The sequence below is a fragment of the Nyctibius grandis genome, chromosome 5, assembly GCF_013368605.1.
Source record: "Nyctibius grandis isolate bNycGra1 chromosome 5, bNycGra1.pri, whole genome shotgun sequence".
In the NCBI taxonomy this organism is placed as follows: domain Eukaryota; kingdom Metazoa; phylum Chordata; class Aves; order Nyctibiiformes; family Nyctibiidae; genus Nyctibius; species Nyctibius grandis.
The window spans coordinates 1786489-1805603 of NC_090662.1; the positions used below are offsets into that span (position 1 = coordinate 1786489).

Genomic DNA, 19115 nt, shown 5'->3' on the forward strand with positions numbered 1-19115 from the left:
TCTCTGGAGGGGTTTAAGAAAAGCCTGGACATGGCACTTAGTGCCATGGTCTAGTTGCCATGGTGGTGTCAGGGCAATGGTTGGACTTGATGATCCCAGAGGGCTCTTCCAACCTGATTGATTCTGTCATTCTGTGATTCTTTGGTGGTATTACTGGCAGAATGACCTCTTGCACTCAGGTGTGAGTCAGAAACCAGATGAGAGGGAATATGATGAGGATGAGGAAGGCTTTGGGGGCATCAGAGGGAAAATCTCGCTGTGCTCCTGCACTGGCATTTTGATAATCTGTCTTGTCCGCTGTGCTCGAGTAAGATCTTATTTAATTCTGTGTTTTCTGCTGACACCTGCTGGCCCTTAGCAGGAGGTTATTGTGGGCCTTATACTAAACTTTCCTGACTAAAAGGCTTTCACAACCTCGGAAGTTATTACTATTGATAACTACCTCATGGGATGATGTCACTGTTAGAACCGGTCTTTAATCTCCAGGTGTAGGTAGCTGATTGTGTCTCTCCCAATACTCTTCCCATCCCCTTCTTGTTATGACCAGTTACAATTCATCCATCTGCTTGCTGTCCTAAAATATAAAGCTGCAACATTACCCAATGGAGTGTGTGGTGCATTATAAACTGCTTTGTGACTCAGCCATGTGAAGTCTGGGGACAACCCTGGGACGTTGAAGGTCTTGATTTCCTGTTCTAGGGAAATTTGAGTCAGAAATAAGAAGCCTCAAGCTTCGCCAGGGGAGGTTCAGGTTGGACATGAGGAAGCATTTCTTTTCAGAAAGGGTCATTAGCCATTGGAAGGGGCTGCCCAGGGAGGTGGTGGAGTCACCATCTCTGGAGGTGTTGAAGAAAAGACTGGCCATGGCACTTAGTGCCATGGTCTAGTTGACATGGTGGTGTCAGGGCAATGGTTGGACTCGATGATCCCAGAGGTCTCTTCCAACCTGTTTGATTCTGTGATTCTGTGAGCTCCATTGCAGTTGGTGTTATTACACTGGCATAGAGCTGCAGATTTTCCCGAGAGATCAAAATGAGGGTTCTCCTTCTAAAATGATGCCAGTCACATCTACAAATAGTGAGCCACATATTGAAATCCCTACTCATTCTTTATCCAGGACAGTCCTAAGGTGCCTGACGGATTAGGAACATGGAAATAATCCATTCCTTACAGAAGTAATAGTTCTCTCACCAGTAATCCAAAATTAATTGCGTTATAGCCAATTAACTTTGATCATCCAGGAGATGAGTTGCCGATGGAGGCCTTCGCCATGTCGGTGTTACAGGACTAGCTTGAGATGATGGGAAAATAAACATTTCTATCCAAAGGTGAAATGTGTATGGGATTTCTGAAGGAATATGGGCTTGTTGAGAGTCTTGGTAGAAACAGCGAAGGCATTGAGGGCTCAGGCAGGGGCTGGTGCTGCTCCCTGTGCATGAGGAATTAATGTTTATATGTTGTTCTAAGTAACATCATGTCTACGATGTTATTTCCCTGAACCAGGTCCTCCAGAAAGCCCAAGATAACAGATTATGTTCTGACGAAAGGGAGAGCAAATCAAATGGTAAATACGAGCTTTGTAAGTTGTGCGTAGGGCTCAAAAAAGCAGTTTAGAAAATGCCAGAGGCCCCATGAGAGAGCAGGAGGCGATGCAGAATGGATGCGGAGAGGGCAGAGGGGGCAAGTGGGGCAGCAGGAACACAAGGAAAGCTCAGTCCAGCACAGGTCATCTCCCCTCTCCTCCGCTATCCTACTCTGTTGCTGAACGCTTATTTTGAGAGGATGCGAGACCAAGCCATGGGCTCACTTAACCCTTCCCATGTGATAGGAGAGACTACTACGCTGTATCTTGGTGGCAAGAACCTCTTTTAGATAAGGGGCAACAACAGAAGGTCTGGACTTTACAGAAAAGGAGTGATTCCACCTAAATTTGATGCCTTTTGAGGCCTTTCTAGTTGGCAGGCGCAGTCGTATCCATTCTGGCCCTCTGTCAACGACAGCACAGGCAAACTGTCTCTGTGTCATTTTTTTTTAAGCAACAAGACGAAGTTTGGTTAGACGAGATTCATTTATCCTTTCATTTCTTAATGTGTCACCAGGGTGCTCGTGATTCACTGCATGATAACCACATCCTCTTAGGACTGTGCAGAGAGTATGTCCCACCCTGCCCACGTTAGGGTGCCAGGGCCCTGAGAGTGCTAATTGCCCTGACCCGGCTCATGCGGGGCCCCCACCCACACACCCTCCACCCCTTTGGCACGGGAGCTGCATTTAAGCTGAGGCCATCTGGTTTGGTCCTTGTTTGAGCTGCAGTGGGTGCACGGTGGACTTGGTTTGTAGCTCTTGACAACCTGCCTGTGGACCTGCTGTGTGACGGCGGACTTACCTGAGGACCTGGATTGTGGTTGTTCCTGGTCAGTGCCGCCAGACCTGCTCTGCTCCTCTTATTTGGGTCCCGTGGGGCTGTGCTGCTTGTGGTGAGCTCTCTACCCCCACCTGCCTCGCTGTCACCTTTGGCTCCTGGCTTGCTGTTGCGATGCACCCCTGCTCTTGTAGCTCCCTAATTTGCTCAGGTGTTTTGGGCCCTGAGCTGAGCACAACAGAGGCTGACTTTCAGCCTGTGCAGGACTTCACCCATAGGACTTACCCTGTGGTTCAAGGCTGATCTCCAAACCCTACAAGACCTTATGGCTACAGTGGGAGGTCACAGTGCCGCAGGCTTCTGTAGCCCTTTCAGTGGGGATTAGGAGTGCGTACAAAGACTTGGGCTTAAATGAGATGGGTGGAGGCCCAAGATGAGGCTGGTCAGGGCACCCAGAGCTTGCTGGTACACTTTGGATCCTGATATAATGTTTGGCAGGATCTCTTGGCAGCCTTTAAATCCACACGGGATGTAGCATGAGTAATGAAGCAAGCTATAATTTTGCCCTAAATTAAGTCCCTCCTTCCTGTTTTCAAAGAGTGAATCCATTAGAGGTGGTGTGGACAGTCTGTCAGTTCTTTATGAAGTGTTGAAGGCCATAAGCTACAGGTGGGATTTGACTTCCACCAGAATTACTGTAGTGCTAGATGCAGGAAGTTCTCATGATGGTTCCCGTCTCTTTGGATAAACTCGCATTACCTGATTTATGTTGAGGGGAGTGTAGATTTGCTTGTTTCCCAAGGACTGGGTTAGGTTAAACCTCAAAGACCTGAGGACTCGCAGGAACATACCTTACCTCCCTGCAGAGCATATGTTCTCCATAGTGTGCCCCCAAGATACAACAGTTGCAGGATGACTAATTCCTATATGTCAAAACAGGCAGAATCCCTGCCTGAAGCTCCCTTTGTTCTCAAAACAAAGGCCTGGCCTTACAAAAGACTTGCTTGGAGTCTGCTGTGAACCCATGACAAGAACCCCCTGCCCTGGCTGTGGAGGGTGAGAGTGGGAGTGGAGATGGGTGGGACTGGAGACTGGGGGCGGCTCCCCAGGGAGGTGCTGACAAATGTTGAGAACAGTACAGGTGAGATCCTCTGGGGATTGTCAGAGACTTCCTTTCCTTAGAATCATAGAATCGTTTTGGTTGGAAAGGACCTTTAAGATCATCAAGTCCAACCGTTAAACCAGCACTGCCAAGGCCACCACTAACCCATGTCCCTCAGCACCACATCTACACGGCTTTTAAATCCCTCCAGGGATGGGGACTCCACCACTGCCCTGGGCAGCCTGTTCCAGTGCTTGGCAACCCTTTCCATGAAGAAATTGTCCCTGATCTCCAATCTAAACCTCCCCTGGCACAACTTGAGGCTGTTTCCTCTCGTCCTATCCCTTGTTACCTGGGGGAAGAGACCAACCCCCACCTCACTACACCCTCCTTTCAGGCAATTGTAGAGAGCGAGAAGGTCTCCCCTCAGCCTCCTTTTCTCCAGACTAAACCCCCCCAGGTCCCTCAGCCGCTCCTCATCACACTTGTGCTCCAGACCCTTCACCACCTTCATTGCCTTCCTCTGGACTTGCTCCAGCACCTCAAGATCTTTCTTATAGTGAGGGGCCCAAAACTGAACATGGGATTCGAGGTGCAATGGTCTTCTGAGGTTGATTACAGTGTAGCTGTACCGTCTGCCTTCTGTCCCATGTTAGTTCCCAGGATCCCTGTCTGCAGGTATCACAGCAAGGCCAGCACTGGGACCTTCCTTAGTAGCATTTTCAGTGGGATGAAGAAAAAGTGGATCCAACAGCCCTCTGGCCCTACCTGTCATTCTGGGAGAACTGCAGCTGGGTGTTCCCACAACGAAAGGCAAGTGAGATGGTTCCCAAAGCTCAGCCAGGAGATTGCCCGTCACCGTTACTCCTTCAGTGTGAATAATGACAACTCAAATATCTGAGCACCTTTACAGAAGGTGAACAAGATGGAGGCTATTCCCCATGAAGCAAGACGTAGACGGAGTCCAGCACAAAAGCAAAGGAACCCAGAGAGCTACTGGATCAGAGAACAGCCCTGCAGGCATTGTAAAGCTGAGAGGACCCGGCAGTGGCTGTTCCAGCACTTCTTCAAACCTGTGTCACCTCTTCCTGAGATGGATACTTCATTAGGAGAGGATTTCTAGCAAGGTTGTCCAAGGAGAAGGGTCTAGCTGCAGAGTTGAGCTCCTCTAAGTTCCTGTTCACCCAAGGCTTTTTTTCTGCTCCTACTATACAACTTGCTTTCGTGTGAATCTTGCTGCAACCTTAATTTGCTTGAAGCACTGGCTGGCTGGATCTGTAGGAAACAATCCCAACTGAAGATTGAAGATTTCAATAAAGAATATATTTAAACTATCTGGATTATATCTAGAAGTGTGTAACTGGTATATAAGAGCGGATTTATATCATAGCCTGGGCCTAGTCTATCAGAGAGAACTTGCTGAATAGCAGGCAGGACCCACAGCCTGCATGCTATTGCCAGAGTGATTATTTCACCCAATTATTTCACCAGAGTCATTATTTTGAAGAAATAATTGAGTATTTTTGCTGGAGTGAGACCTTTCTGCTGGCTGCCTCTTTGTAACAAGGAGTGGGCCACTAGAAATGGACAGTAGGAGAAAAACCGATGACCAAGAGTCAACTGGTAGAGCTCCTCACCCCCAGTGAGAGCTGGGATGACGTTCAGTTTGCCTCCATTTTCCTCTACCTAGAAAGATGTGTGAAAGGACACCGAGGAGCTTTGTGGGCAAAGCTTTGAAAACAACTCCTCCCTTACAGGTTTGAATGTGTCAGTGGAAAATATTTTTGTGGAGGTGAAATAGGCCTCCTATCTGTTAGTTGCCTTGAAAGCTCTGATAAATGTGAGAATGTAGTCACATACAGATATGTTTTATCTGAAAAAGGATTTCTTAACGAGTCCTGTATAAATTCACCTTTGCTAGGCTGGGTTGAACTTCACATCAAACATGAAGCTGATTTGGATCTTCAGTGCCCTCTTCGGGGCTTCCTTGTGCCTGGAAACTTTTGTTGGGTGAGTTATGCTTTTATGGAAGACCTTTCGTTTAACTCCGTATTTTCCAATTGTTGTTTTTCACGATCTTAACTTTACAAAATCTGCTTGGGGCACATTCTTTGCTTTTTATGACTGACCTGTCTTGTGGCTTTGGTACTCTGGTATTTGAAGGAATCCCTCTCTTTAGTTTCATTTGGGTTTTCTAAGGAGAAAGGTCTAGCTGCAGAGTCGAGTTCCTAAATTCCTGTTGACCTAAGGCTTTATTTTGGCTTTGACAGTACCTAAGGAGCAGTCTCGAGCCTTGATCTGGAGCTGAACCTCTCTGCAAAGCTCAAGTGTTCAGCTTGACAGATCTGGTCTAGAACAAAGCAGAGCTGAAAGACCAGAACCTGGCTTTAGGTGGGAAAAGTCACTAGTTTCACTTTGGTTTTGAAGTTTCTTACTCTTAAAATGCTTAATCCTCTTCAGAACCTTTGTAAGCAATTTGAATCCTTGTATCCAACCATTATCTGTACGTTGCATTGCAAAATTATCTCCTTCTGGTGTATTTCCTCACAGTCTTACTGAGCGTGTAAGAACAACAATAGAAGATGATAAAAAAACCTAACAGATGCTTCCTGAGACGTAGTAAAGTGAGCACTAGATTCCAGTCAGTAAATCTGTATATTAAGATGTAAGGATTGAGAATAAGAAATAATGTACATAATTTACTAAACCCCTAGGATTTGTAAAGTCAGGAGAAGCTATTCTGATCATTTAATCTGGGCTCTGGCATAATGTAGACTGAATTCTTGTGAATTCATTCCTCAGTCATGTCCAGTAGCTGTGGTTAATGAGCCTCATCTCTTCACAAAAGAATCCAATCCAGAAATAAAGCTTATGGTGGTGGAGAATCCAATAATTAGTAATTAATGTGGTAAAGTGCCTTCAGTGTTGATTTAACTTGGTTCAACAATAGAATCTTGCACCTCAGCTGGCCAGACTGGGGAACCTGGTGTTAACGAGCGTCTCTTCTCAGCAGCTGAGGCCACGCTAGCAAATAAACACACATGTAACTGAGCTCATATGCCAAGTCCCTTGTTTACCCTGTCTTAAGATGTGTTTTCCAATTCTGTAGTTATTCATGTCGATTTGCTCTGAGTCATCTCCATTTTTCAGTACTGCTTGCGGTGGGTGCCAGCAGAGCAGCTGGGCCAGGTCAGGATATGGAACTCTGCGGACATTTATTCTGTCTCCAGCTGTGGCCAAAGGCAGATGCCTGGGGAAGAGAACAAAACCAAACGCACCAAGTGCTTTAACCACCAAATGCCATTTGCAAACACAGCGTTAATGCTGGCCTCGCTTGCAGTAACCCCCAGGCCATACAGCTAAGGAGCACATTGGTGCTTTTGGCTACGGCATCGATCCCGGCCTGTCCTTCCAGTTGTTAATTCATTATGGCTTCCAGGTTTCGTTCAAAATCCCCCCTGGTTTTCCAGAATAGGATCTTCTGTCCCCCAACTGTTGCATACACTTGTTGTTCGGAGATCGTTTTGTCATTTCGTAAAATGAGGTGTTGGAGCGAGTGCAGAGGAGGGCGACCAAGCTGGGGAAGGGTCTGGAGGGTCTGACCTCCGAGGAACGGCTGAGGGAGCTGGGGTTGTTTAGCCTGGAGAAGAGGAAGCTCAGAGGTGACCTTATTGCAGTCTACAACTACCTGAAGGGAGGTTGTAGTGAAGTGGGAGTCGGCCTCTTCTCCCAGGCAACTAGCGATAGGACAAGAGGACACAGCCTCAAGCTTTGCCAGGGGAGGGTCAGGTTGGACATTAGGAAGCATTTCTTTTCAGAAAGGGTCATTAGACATTGGAAGGGGCTGCCCAGGGAGGTGGTGGAGTCACCATCTCTGGAGGTGTTTAAGAAAAGCCTGGACATGGCACTTAGTGCCATGGTCTAGTTGCCATGGTGGTGTCAGGGCAACGGTTGGACTCGATGATCCCAGAGGTCTCTTCCAACCTGGTTGATTCTGTGATTCTGTGAAAAGCATTGGGTGGAAGGGAGCTCCAGAAGTATTTAGTCCATCCTCCTGCTCAGAGCAGGGCCTGGAGCTGTTTCCCCTTGTTATCACCATCCACCCTTCCCGAGAAGAGTTTGTAATTTTTTTGCAACTACTCTTCAAGTAGTTGTAGGCTGCAATTAGATCAGCCTGAACCAGCCTGGGTTCATCAGCCTCTCCTCATGGTACTCTTTGCTTGTACCTATTTTACCAAGCAGCCTTGAACATTGTGTATTTGAAGGGGATGTATTTTTGTAGTGATCTAAAAACCACTTAGATACTCTATGCTGTGATCACTCTACGTTGTACAATGCATCGTCTAAGTTAATCGCTGAGGTTACCTCTATAACCGGTGGAGTGAGGTACTTCCAGGTGATGATTCATTCCACCTGGAATGGTGCAAGCCACCCTCTGATGGTATCAGCTTCTGACAACACAGGGATGTTTGTCAACTGTCTTTACTAAACTGAAGAAAGGAGAAACAAATCCCGTACTTAGTGTTCTGCTTGCTTTGTTGTATAATGCTCCCCAAACGCTTGATCGTTTGCAAACTCAACTAGAATTTTTTTTTCTGCAAGTTGTTGACAAAAAATAACCAATAGATGCAAGGCTGCTCCTTGTAAGCAATTAAAAACTCATCCACTTGATGTCTTGTTTGTGATGAAATCTTAAAAATTGCCATTTAACTCGTTACTAATCTAGTGCATGTAGAGCAGGCTGGCCCTGCAGGTTGGTCCCCTGCAAGAGGACACAGCCTCAAGCTTCGCCAGGGGAGGTTCAGGTTGGACATTAGGAAGAATTTCTTTTCAGAAAGGCTCATTAGACACTGGAAGGGGCTGCCCAGGGAGGTGGTGGAGTCACCATCTCTGGAGGGGTTTAAGAAAAGACTGGACATGGCACTTAGTGCCATGGTCTAGTTGACATGGTGGTGTCAGGGCAACGGTTGGACTCAATGATCCCAGAGGGCTCTTCCAACCTGGTTGATTCTGTGATTCTGTGTTGGTTGAACTCTTGGGTCAACTGCATTAAAGAAGTCCGTACCGGCTGGTAGCATGCAAGTAACTACCCGCCAAAGTGATGATCTTAATAACAAGCTAGTTCAACCAGACCCCTTTTTGAGACTGTTTCTGAAGACTTATGGATTTATTGCAGGCACCAGGTTCTCCGAATCAAGACAAGAAATGAGGAGAAGGTTAAGAAGTTACAGCTTTTGGAATCGCTGGAACACCTTGAGGTATTTTATTACCACAGTCGCATTTTTCAACATTTCAGACTGGGGTAGGACTTATCAGGGTAGGACTTTGCATCGCTCAGAAGGTTCATACCACACTGTGGCAGCTGCCATAAATAAATTTACTGTCTCAATACTTGGTGTTTGATCTGCAAGTTCTAGTAACTGGTATTGAGGAGTGTCTCCATTCACATTTTGTTCCTACTGGGTTTACAATCAGATTTGATCTGATCTGCTCCTAATCTTAGTATCGGAAATTTTGTCTTTAAAGTGGGGGTGCTAATGTTTTCATACTTGCCTGCCAGTGCTGTGGGAGGAATTTATTAGTCTACACTGTATTGAAACAGGAAAACACACTATAAAATTCTAGGTTATTACTCTTCTTCTTGCCATTGGTGAGAATTTTTATTGTCACTTTCTTTAAAATTATTGGTTTGAATAGTACAGAAATGAAAATTTTTAAAACCCTACCAAGAGAAATAAAACAATGGGTTTCATATAACCTGATACTGTAATATGGAGCTTTTCTTGAACTTTCTATAGTTTTTTAGCAGAAACTGTTTCTGGTAAAAGGGAGAACAGTAAAATAACCATCATAGAAGACTAAAATTTCGTTTTGATTATATGACTGAAGCTCTGAAGTCAGTGAAAATGCTGACTTTAGCCTTCTGTGGATCTTTGTTGGGTTTTTTTTTGGTGAGTTTGTCACATTAACTGACACAAGGTTGTGGTGAGGCCAAGCTAAGGAACGGAGCGTGCTGTAAGCGTGATGGGGCACAATGCTGCAGGAGTCGTTCAATTTGGGAGAAATCGGTTTCTAAAGGTTTAGAAGAGCTGTTTGCAGAACGCTTTCCCCGTACCAAATCCATTTTCCTTTCTCCTTTCAGCTTGATTTCTGGATAAATCCCTCCACGCCTGCCCTCCCTGTGGATGTGCGAATCCCCGCTAACAGAGTCCAAGCAGTCAAAGCCTTCCTGGAGTCTCATGGGATTGAGTACTCCATCCTGATTGAAGACCTGCAGGTAGATGATGCCACGGGCACATGATTAGCTTTTAAATCCTGTGGAAACAGACAGTGATTCACAATCTGGCCTCGTTCATTAATTCATGGGCTCTTCTGTACTCTCCTTTCCATGAGGCCCTGCCCTTATTTTTGTAGTCTTAGTTTCTCAAAGATGATCCGTGGATTGCTGCTGTGCTGGGAAGCTGTGGAGATCATTCTGTAGATGCTATCTGAAACCATGTTGAAGTGACATCAATAAACTCATAGGCTCCATGTGGCTTTTCTTATAACCCCTGAGGAATTTCCTGTGGTCTTTTGGCCTCAGATATTTGGGAATCACAACACTAAAGTTACTCATAATTCATTAAACTGCATGAAGAGCAGCTCTGGATCATAATCCGAAAGCATTATACAACACCGTGTGAGAGAGAAGTCATCCCCTGGGGCACTAAACTGACATTTCTTCGTGAGCAGTAATCCCCAAATGGCAGCTAAAATAGCATTAACTCAGCTGAAACGTTGCCTTTTTTTTTTCCTCAAGCTTTCCAATGCTATTCTTGTTCATCTCAACAAGCATTAAAACTTAATGCCGACCATTTAAACACTGGTTTTCTTGCCCACTTCCCTACAGATACATTCAGGAGAAGCATCTGTTTGCTCCATAGCTGTGGGAAGTTTGGGTCTGGGGCTGGAGCCAGTCTGCAGCGCCACCATTTTGTTATCTGAGATAAACATTTGGTCAGAAGTTTGCAAATTAAGCTTTTCTCAACGTTTGAATGGCTTCTTTTAGGTTGTTCTAGATGAAGAAAACCAAGATATGGCCTGTAGTCAACAAAGGGATCGCAGCGGCAGCACCTTCAACTATGGAACTTACCACACTCTAGATTCTGTGAGTACCTCAGCTTTGGGGGAAAAGGATTCTTTTTTCTGGCCTTTATTCGTGGTGTCTTCAGTTAAACATTCTATATTAGGATCTAAAATGTCTTTCCAGCTTCTTTTGGCATGTGGTTTTGTTTTTAAATGGATTAATTTTGTGGTCAGCGCCATGAGCCAGCGCTCTCCCTGACAGAGTATTGGAACAGACAAGTGTTGATCATAATTTTTCACAAATTCTTCTGCAGAGTTCTGTCAAAACCCTTCCTTCTGACCCTCAAAAGAGATTGAGAAATAAATGAATCTTGAAACAGGGATATTTAGGAACCCAGTAGCGATCAAGCAGAGTAGAGGGTAAGGTATTTTTACTACCAGAAGTTCTTAAAGAGGGTTTTGAACTTATTTGAACACTGGGCCCCGCACTTCAAGAAAGATGTTGAGGTGTTGGAGTGAGTCCAGAGGAGGGCGACCAAGCTGGGGAAGGGTCTGGAGGGTCTGACCTATAAGGAACAGCTGAGGGAGCTGGGGTTGTTTAGCCTGGAGAAGAGGAGGCTCAGAGGTGACCTTAGTGCAGTCTACAACTACCTGAAGGGAGGTTGTAGTGAAGTGGGAGTCGGCCTCTTCTCCCAGCCAACTAGCGATGGGACAAGAGGACACAGCCTCAAGCTTGGCCAGGGGAGGTTCAGGTTGGACATTAGGAAGCATTTCTTCTCAGCAAGGGTCATTAGCCATTGGAAGGGGCTGCCCAGGGAGGTGGTGGAGTCACCATCTCTGGAGGTGTTTAAAAAAAGCCTGGACATGGCACTTAGTGCCCTGGTCTAGTTGACATGGCGGTGTCAGGGCAATGGTTGGACTCGATGATCCCAGAGGTCTCTTCCAACCTGATTGATTCTGTGATTCTGTGATTCTATTCCTGAAATAAGTAGATCTTGATGATACAGCAGTGCTTTCTTCTACTTTGTGATGTTAGGAACAGCACTGACTACACTGACGTAAGGTGAGATGAGGCTTTGAAGAGGTCATGGTAATGAAGGCAAAAGTAGATTTCATCAGGTGCTACAATTGTTCTGGGCAGTACTGTACATAAACGTAAATGTCATCATGACTTTTCATTTCAGATTTATGCACAACTGGATCATCTTGTGTCTGAGTATAGCAACATTGTCAGTAAGCTCCAGATCGGGGAATCCTATGAAAAGCGGCCTTTGTATGTGCTCAAGGTATGACACATAGAACGTGCACCTACATATCTGCATGCATATATTAATATTCATATGCATTATTGATACAGCATAATTCAATCTAAAGCATCCCAGTCTGTGCGGGATGGTCTTGACTAAAAGGGATCAGTGAGAGTTTTAAAACTTTCTGGTTTTTTTTGGCAGTTCAGCACTGGAGGAAGCAACCGTCCTGCCATCTGGCTTGATGCCGGTATCCACGCCCGAGAGTGGGTTACCCACGCGAGTGCCATCTGGATAGCTAAAAAGGTCACTTCAGCCGTGTTGGATTTTGATTTATCTTGGGAATACCTCTGACTATTTCAAAGTATATCACACCTGGATGTGTTTAGCCAGCTCTGCTAACTCTCCGTCACCCCTCTTAAAACACAGCTGACTCCAGAGAGAATATGGCAGCTGCCCAGAAAAAAGAATTGAAGAATGCTGTGTATTGTTAGAGCCACAGGAAGAAGTTTGGGTAGACAAAATGGAGTAGCTCAGGTGAAATTGTTGAGGACTGCAGGGTTAGTAGTTACACAAACTAGTAGTTAGTAGTTAGACATTGGAAGGGGCTGCCCAGAGAGGTGGTGGAGTCACCATCTCTGGAGGTGTTTAAGAAAAGACTGGACATGGCACTTAGTGCCCTGGCCTAGTTGACATGGTGGTGTCAGGGCAATGGTTGGACTCGATGATCCCAGAGGGCTCTTCCAACCTGGTTGATTCTGTGATTCTGTGAAATAACCAAGGACTTTTTGAAGAGTTTGCTGCTTTGGCCTGCAGACGCAGAGGAACACCGTGTCATTGGTTACCTTCTGCAAAAGTGCCAAAACTTCCAGCTCTGTATAAATGAACATTTAAGTTCTGCTGAAAATGACTAAGCCACCAGAGGAGCACAGCACAGTTGTGTGTTCCCGACCTGGCTGATCCATCTCAATCTTAGTGCCAGCCTTGGCCCATTCTTGGCACCAGGTGCCCTCTGGTGAGGCCACACCTTGAATACTGTGTCCAGTTCTGGGCCCCGCACTGCAAGAAAGATGTTGAGGTGTTGGAGCGAGTTCAGAGGAGGGAGACCAAGCTGGTGAAGGGTCTGGAGGGTCTGAGCTGCGAGGAACGGCTGAGGGAGCTGGGGGTGTTTAGCCTGGAGAAGAGGAGGCTCAGAGGTGACCTTAGTGCAGTCTACAACTACCTGAAGGGAGGTTGTAGTGAAGTGGGAGCTGGCCTCTTCTCCCGGGCAACTAGTGATAGGACAAGAGGACACAGCCTCAAGCTTGGCCAGGGGAGGTTCAGGTTGGACATACATTAGGAAGAATTTCTTCTCAGCAAGGGTCATTAGCCATTGGAAGGGGCTGCCCAGGGAGGTGGTGGAGTCACCGTCTCTGTATGTGTTTAAGAAAAGACTGGACATGGCACTTAGTGCCATGGTCTTGTTGACATGATGGTGTCAGGGCAATGGTTGGACTGGATGATCCCAGAGGGCTCTTCCAGCCTCATTGATTCTGTGATTCTCCAGGACAGGCAGGAGAAAATTTTGTTGCCCTCTTCCATTAACTTCCTGTCTTCAGAAGAGAATAGTAAACCAGATTCATTGCTCTCTCCACGCTCCAAATCTAACAAGGAACAGTTATAGCCAGCAGATAATGAATGTTTCTTATTTCCCTGCCCTGAAAGCCAGACTTGCCTCTGTACCTAGCTGTTAGACCATAAGCATGTGGGAAAGAAATATGCTGATAATGACTATGTACCATATTGTCTCTGCTTAGATTGCCTCCGACTATGGAAAGGATCCATCCATCACCTCTCTGCTGAACAAAATGGACATTTTCCTGCTGACAGTCACAAACCCTGATGGATACGTGTTCACTCACACCACGGTGAGGAAGCGTGCTCTGTGTCTAAGCTGATCTAGAAAGCTGTCACGCTCTTCCAAGCGAACAATAAATGCGAGGGAAGTAGGCTCTGAAAGTCCATTTCTTAACTCTGTGAGGAGGAGTTACAAAAGAGTTGGGCAGCCAAAGATACTAATTACTTGCCTAACCCATCTAAACCCTCCGTAAATTCACCAGCCCTTCAATTTTTGTCCATTGGCTCATCTCGGCAGTCAGCCCATCAGAAATAATCTTAGGCTCGCGCCTAGGACCGCTTCCTGGAGAACGGCAACTGTTTCTGGGTAGTGGTTTTAATGTGAGGACCAAGATTTGCTCCTTTTCAAAGCTGTAGCGTGTGTTTGTTTTAGAATCGCATGTGGCGGAAGACCCGCTCCAAGAATCCAGGCAGTCTGTGCGTTGGAGTCGATCCAAACAGGAATTGGGATGCAGGTTTTGGAGGTAGGAATAAAGTTTCTGGATTCTGGCTGTCACTATGAAGAAAGTTCCCCTTCATGGTCCCAGATCTGGTTACACAGGACCAACAATTGCCTTAATATAAGGGATTCAGAAAGAAAATGGTCAAATGTGATGGTAGTGTCTTTTGTAAAGATAATTTCACGTTGATTGCCAGCGAGCACAAGATGAAGGCAGTAATCTGTATCATCTAGAAGTATATCATCTAGGACAAGAGGACACAGCCTCAAGCTTCGCCAGGGGAGGTTCAGGTTGGACATTAGGAAGAATTTCTTTTCAGAAAGGGTCATTAGCCATTGGAAGGGGCTGCCCAGGGAGGTGGTGGAGTCACCATCTCTGGAGGGGTTTAAGAAAAGCCTGGACATGGCACTCAGTGCCATGGTCTAGTTGACATGGTGGTGTCAGGGCAATGGTTGGACTCGATGATCCCAGAGGGCTCTTCCAACCTGGTTGATTCTGTGATTCTGTGATATCCTGTGAGTATTGATGCTCTGTCGCTGCTGTTTGAGCATTTATCAGCACTTAAGGCCCTGCCTTTGGCTGAAGACCTGTTCTTAGGAAAGCCCGGCTTTGCGTTGGTCTGCTTTGACCTTCCGTGAATGCCAGTTCTCAGAGGATCGCCTTTGTTCCCCCTTTGCACCAACAGGTCCTGGAGCGAGTAGTAATCCCTGTTCCGACTCTTACCGTGGACCCAGTGCCAACTCAGAGGTGGAAGTTAAATCTGTTGTTGACTTCATTAAGAATCATGGCAACATCCGGGCCTTCCTCACCCTCCACAGTTACTCGCAGCTCCTGATGTATCCCTATGGCTATAAATGCACTGAACCGGCAGACTACGCCGAGCTGGTGAGACCCAATGACTTGGCTTTAGCTTCCTCTGCTCTCTCCAGCTGGTTTTCTATACTCAAGTGTTACAGTGAGATATCAGGGTAAAAGCAAGAGGCTGAACTCTGCCATCCATAGCAGTAACTATAAGCAGTATCTAGACTTCAGTGAGGCATTCGACACTGTCTCCCACAGCATCCTCCTAGACAAACTGGCTGCCCGGGGCTTGCATGGGTGGACTCTTCGATGGGTTAAAAACCGGCTGGATGGCCGAGCCCAGAGAGTGGTGGGGAATGGGGCAAAGTCCAACTGGCAGCTGGTCACTAGCGGTGTTCCCCAGGGCTCGGTTCTGGGGCCGGTGCTGTTCAATGTCTTTATAGATGATCTAGACGTAGGGATTGAGTGCACCCTCAGGGAATGTGCAGGTGACACCAAGCTGGGTGGGAGTGTCGATCTGCTGGAGGGTAGGAAGGGTCTGCAGAGGGATCTGGACAGGTTGGATCGATGGGCCGAGACCAACGGCGTGAGGTTCAACAAGAACAAGTGCCGGGTCTGACACTTGGGCCACAACAACCCCATGCAGCGCTACAGGCTGGGGGAAGAGTGGTTAGAAAGAGCCCTGGGGGTGCTGATGGACAGGCGGCTGAACGTGAGCCAGCAGTGTGCCCAGGTGGCCAAGAAGGCCAGTGGCATCCTGGCCTCTCTTAGGAATAGTGTAGCCAGCCGGTCTGGGGAAGGGATCGGCCCTCTGTACTGGGCACTGGTGAGGCCGCACCTTGAATCCTGTGTCCAGTTGTGGGCCCCGCACTTCAAGAAAGATGTTGAGGTGTTGGAGCGAGTGCAGAGGAGGGTGACCAAGCTGGTGAAGGGTCTGGAGGGTCTGACCTCTGAGGGACGGCTGAGGGAGCTGGGGGTGTTTAGCCTGGAGAAGAGGAGGCTCAGAGGTGACCTTAGTGCAGTCTACAACTACCTGAAGGGAGGTTGTAGTGAAGTGGGAGTCGGCCTCTTCTCCCAGGCAACCAGCGATAGCACAAGAGGACACAGCCTCAAGCTTCGCCAGGGGAGGGTCAGGTTGGACATTAGGAAGAATTTATTTTCAGCAAGGGTCTTTAGCCATTGGAAGGGGCTGCCCAGGGAGGTGGTGGAGTCACCATCTCTGGAAGTGTTTAAGAAAAGCCTGGCCATGGCACTTAGTGCCCTGGTCTAGTTGCCATGGTGGTGTCAGGGCAACGGTTGGACTCAATGATCCCTGAGGGCTCTTCCAACCTGATTGATTCTGTGATTCTGTATGCAAACACGTGCCATCCCCACCCATTCTCAGCCCTCTTTGCTCGTCCACCTTTCCTTCTTTCTGCTTGAATGACAGTGTCACAGCTGTAAGAATATCTTCGAGTGATATGGATCTCACAATCATAATTCAAATGGAAAAGACCTCTGGAGGTCTCTAGTCTAACCCTCTGCTGAAGGCAGGCAGGCTTTGGAGTCAGAGCCAACGTCAAGGTTGGATTGGTTTGCTTAGGGCCTTGCCCAACTGAGTTTGGATTAATTGTTTTGATTTGTTTTGACATTTCTAAAGACAAATTCCACAGCTTCTTCAAGCCCTTCCCAAAGTTTCCCCACCATCATGGGGATTTTCTTCTTCCATAATACCTAAATGCAATTCCCTGTGTGGCAGTTTGTGCCCCCCACCCTTTTGCCCTACACCTCCAAGAAGAGCCTGGCTCTCTTTTCTCTACAACCACACGTTATGTAGTTGAAGTGAGCACAAAGTTGACCACCGAGCATCAGAAGTTCTCCATCTGCCTTGGGATTTTCTGCTATCTCCTGAACCTTCTCTTGACAAGACAGTTGGTGAGATGAAACACTGGATGATCAGGTATAGAACCTGCTATGACTTAATCCATCTGCAATGTCACCTCCCAAGAATACTGTGGAAGCTGTGAGTGCTGTCACTCATATGAGTGATTAAGAAATGGATTGATTTGGTACAACTAGTTTATCTGGGAGGTGAAAGCAGGCTGTAAAGTCTGGAGATTTCCATGAACGTGGTTAAGGTTGGTGAAATCCTAACATTTAGTCTCTTTAAGCATGGATACTTTCTGACTCATCCTTCATCTTCTCCTCTCCAGGATGCCGTGGGAAAAGCTGCTGCCAGTTCCATCAAGTCCCTGTATGGCACCACCTTCACCGTGGGGAGCATTTGCACAACTATCTGTGAGTATTATTTTGCTAGTCTGAGCTTTTATGGGCTGTCCCAGGGCAACAGTCTCTGTCCCCCTGCCCTGCAAGGTCTCTCCCTCTTGGAAGCAGTGATGCTTCTGCAGAGTGATGCCACCAGTCAAACATCAGAGCCGAGTGTTTGCATAAAAACCTAACACTTATCCCTCACAAATATGACCAGTAGGACAGCAGAACTCAAGTCAATCCTCTGTTCACCCCTCTGGCTCTTCTCCCTTTCTCTTTCAGACCAAGCCAGTGGAGGCAGCATTGACTGGAGCTACGATTATGGCATCAAATACTCTTTTGCCTTTGAGCTGCGAGACACGGGTCGCTACGGTTTCCTCCTGCCAGCCAACCAAATTATCCCAACTGCAGAGGAGACCTGGCTGGGTCTGAAAAAAATCATGGAGCACGTGCGAGACAATCCATACTAAAAGCTGGGCTGGGAATCATCTGTCTGTAGCAGCCAGCTCATAAATCCTCTTCCCTTGGTGTGCTTCACACAGCCGTAATGACATGGCACCTGGCTGAATAAAACCCCTGTGTGACTCCTCCTACAGCAATATATGTCTGCACGTAAAAGATGTTTCACACTTGTCTTCTTCACTGCATCTCTGTGTCTGTGGTAGACCCTTTAGAAGGTGTCACAGATTTTTAGGACTGGGTTGCAGTCCACCTCGATGAGTCACAGTAGGAACAGTGACAAGAGGAGGAAGGAAGATGGGAGCGCTTGTGTGGCTACTGAGATGCCAGAGTGACCTCTGGAGAGGTGAAGAGAGCAGGCCTTTTCCCACCTGGATAAACAAGAAATCAGCTGAGGGACTTGTGTCAGTGCAGAGGCTGAGGGGGGGTTAAATCTCAGAGCAGAATGGAGGAGATGCTCATCCCCCAGCTCATGACTGCTTCACGCTGTCCTGCCTTGTGCCCTCTGCAGCTCCATCTCTTAGTAAATGCAGAATATATTTGCTCCAGGCATCGCTAGCCCTTAGCAGGGTTTTGTGCTTCTGCAAACCTCCCTGCCCTCGCAGCGACCCCCTCGTCACGACCAGCCCCGTCACCGGTGCAGGAGCTGGGGGCAGGATGGGATCCTGCAAAGGGCCTGATGTTAAGCAGCATAATCCAGGCTGTGAGACTGATTAAAGGAATTTAATTCCTTTTAACGAGCCTCAGGACGCTGCCAGGCCACCGACTGCTGGTGGGAAGGGGGTCTCCTGGGCTGATATCCCCATATATTTGTCCTGCCCCTTTTCTCCCTCCCAGAGGAGCAAGTCCAGAGGAGGGCGACCAAGCTGGTGAAGGGTCTGGAGGGTCTGACCTAGGAGGAACGGCTGAGGGAGCTGGGGGTGCTTAGCCTGGAGAAGAGGAGGCTCAGAGGTGACCTTAGTGCAGTCTACAACTACCTGAAGGGAGGTTGTAGTGAAGTGGGAGTCGGCCTCTTCTCCCAGGCAACCAGCAATAGGACAAGAGGACACAGCCTCAAGCTTGGCCAGGGGAGGTTCAAGTTGGACATTAGGAAGCATTTCTTCTCAGCAAGGGTCATTAGACATTGGAAGGGGCTGCCCAGGGAGGTGGTGGAGTCACCATCTCTGGAGGGGTTTAAGAAAAGCCTGGACATGGCACTTAGTGCCCTGGTCTAGTTGCCATGGTGGTGTCAGGGCAACAGTTGGACTCGATGATCCCGGAGGTCTCTTCCAACCTGGTTGATTCTGTGATTCTGTGATTTGCCCAGTGGGCACAGTTGGAGGATGGAGGAGGGAGGACGCCTGCTCTCACCCAGCCCTGCCAGTCCGTGGTCTCTCCAGAGCCCACCTCCCTCGTTCTGTTGTTCACAGTGCCAATTTCTTGGGGATTAAGAGCAAACAGCTCAGGGCCGTGCGCGGGAGCTGCTGAAGGACCAGAGATTAGCAATCCCTGCTGCT

At 47.5% G+C, this 19115-nt stretch overlaps 1 protein-coding gene across 2 annotated transcripts; it reads left to right on the plus strand.

Moving 5' to 3' along the window:
• The first annotated feature begins 245 nt into the window (after window positions 1-245).
• LOC137663700 (carboxypeptidase A2-like) lies at window positions 246-17630 on the plus strand. 2 transcript variants are annotated; one of them, XM_068401184.1, is made up of 13 exons: window positions 246-307; window positions 1504-1564; window positions 5386-5474; window positions 8641-8722; window positions 9607-9741; window positions 10513-10611; window positions 11714-11815; window positions 11981-12082; window positions 13573-13683; window positions 14046-14136; window positions 14798-14997; window positions 17106-17190; window positions 17443-17630. In XM_068401184.1, the coding sequence occupies exons 2-13, from the start codon at window positions 1562-1564 to the stop codon at window positions 17628-17630; spliced, it is 1287 nt and encodes a 428-aa protein (XP_068257285.1). In that variant the 5' UTR covers window positions 246-307; window positions 1504-1561. The 2 variants fall into 2 exon arrangements, with proteins under 2 accessions (XP_068257285.1, XP_068257284.1); XM_068401183.1 differs by lacking the exons at window positions 246-307; window positions 1504-1564 and having other exon boundaries at window positions 5410-5474.
• Window positions 17631-19115: the final 1485 nt, after the last annotated feature.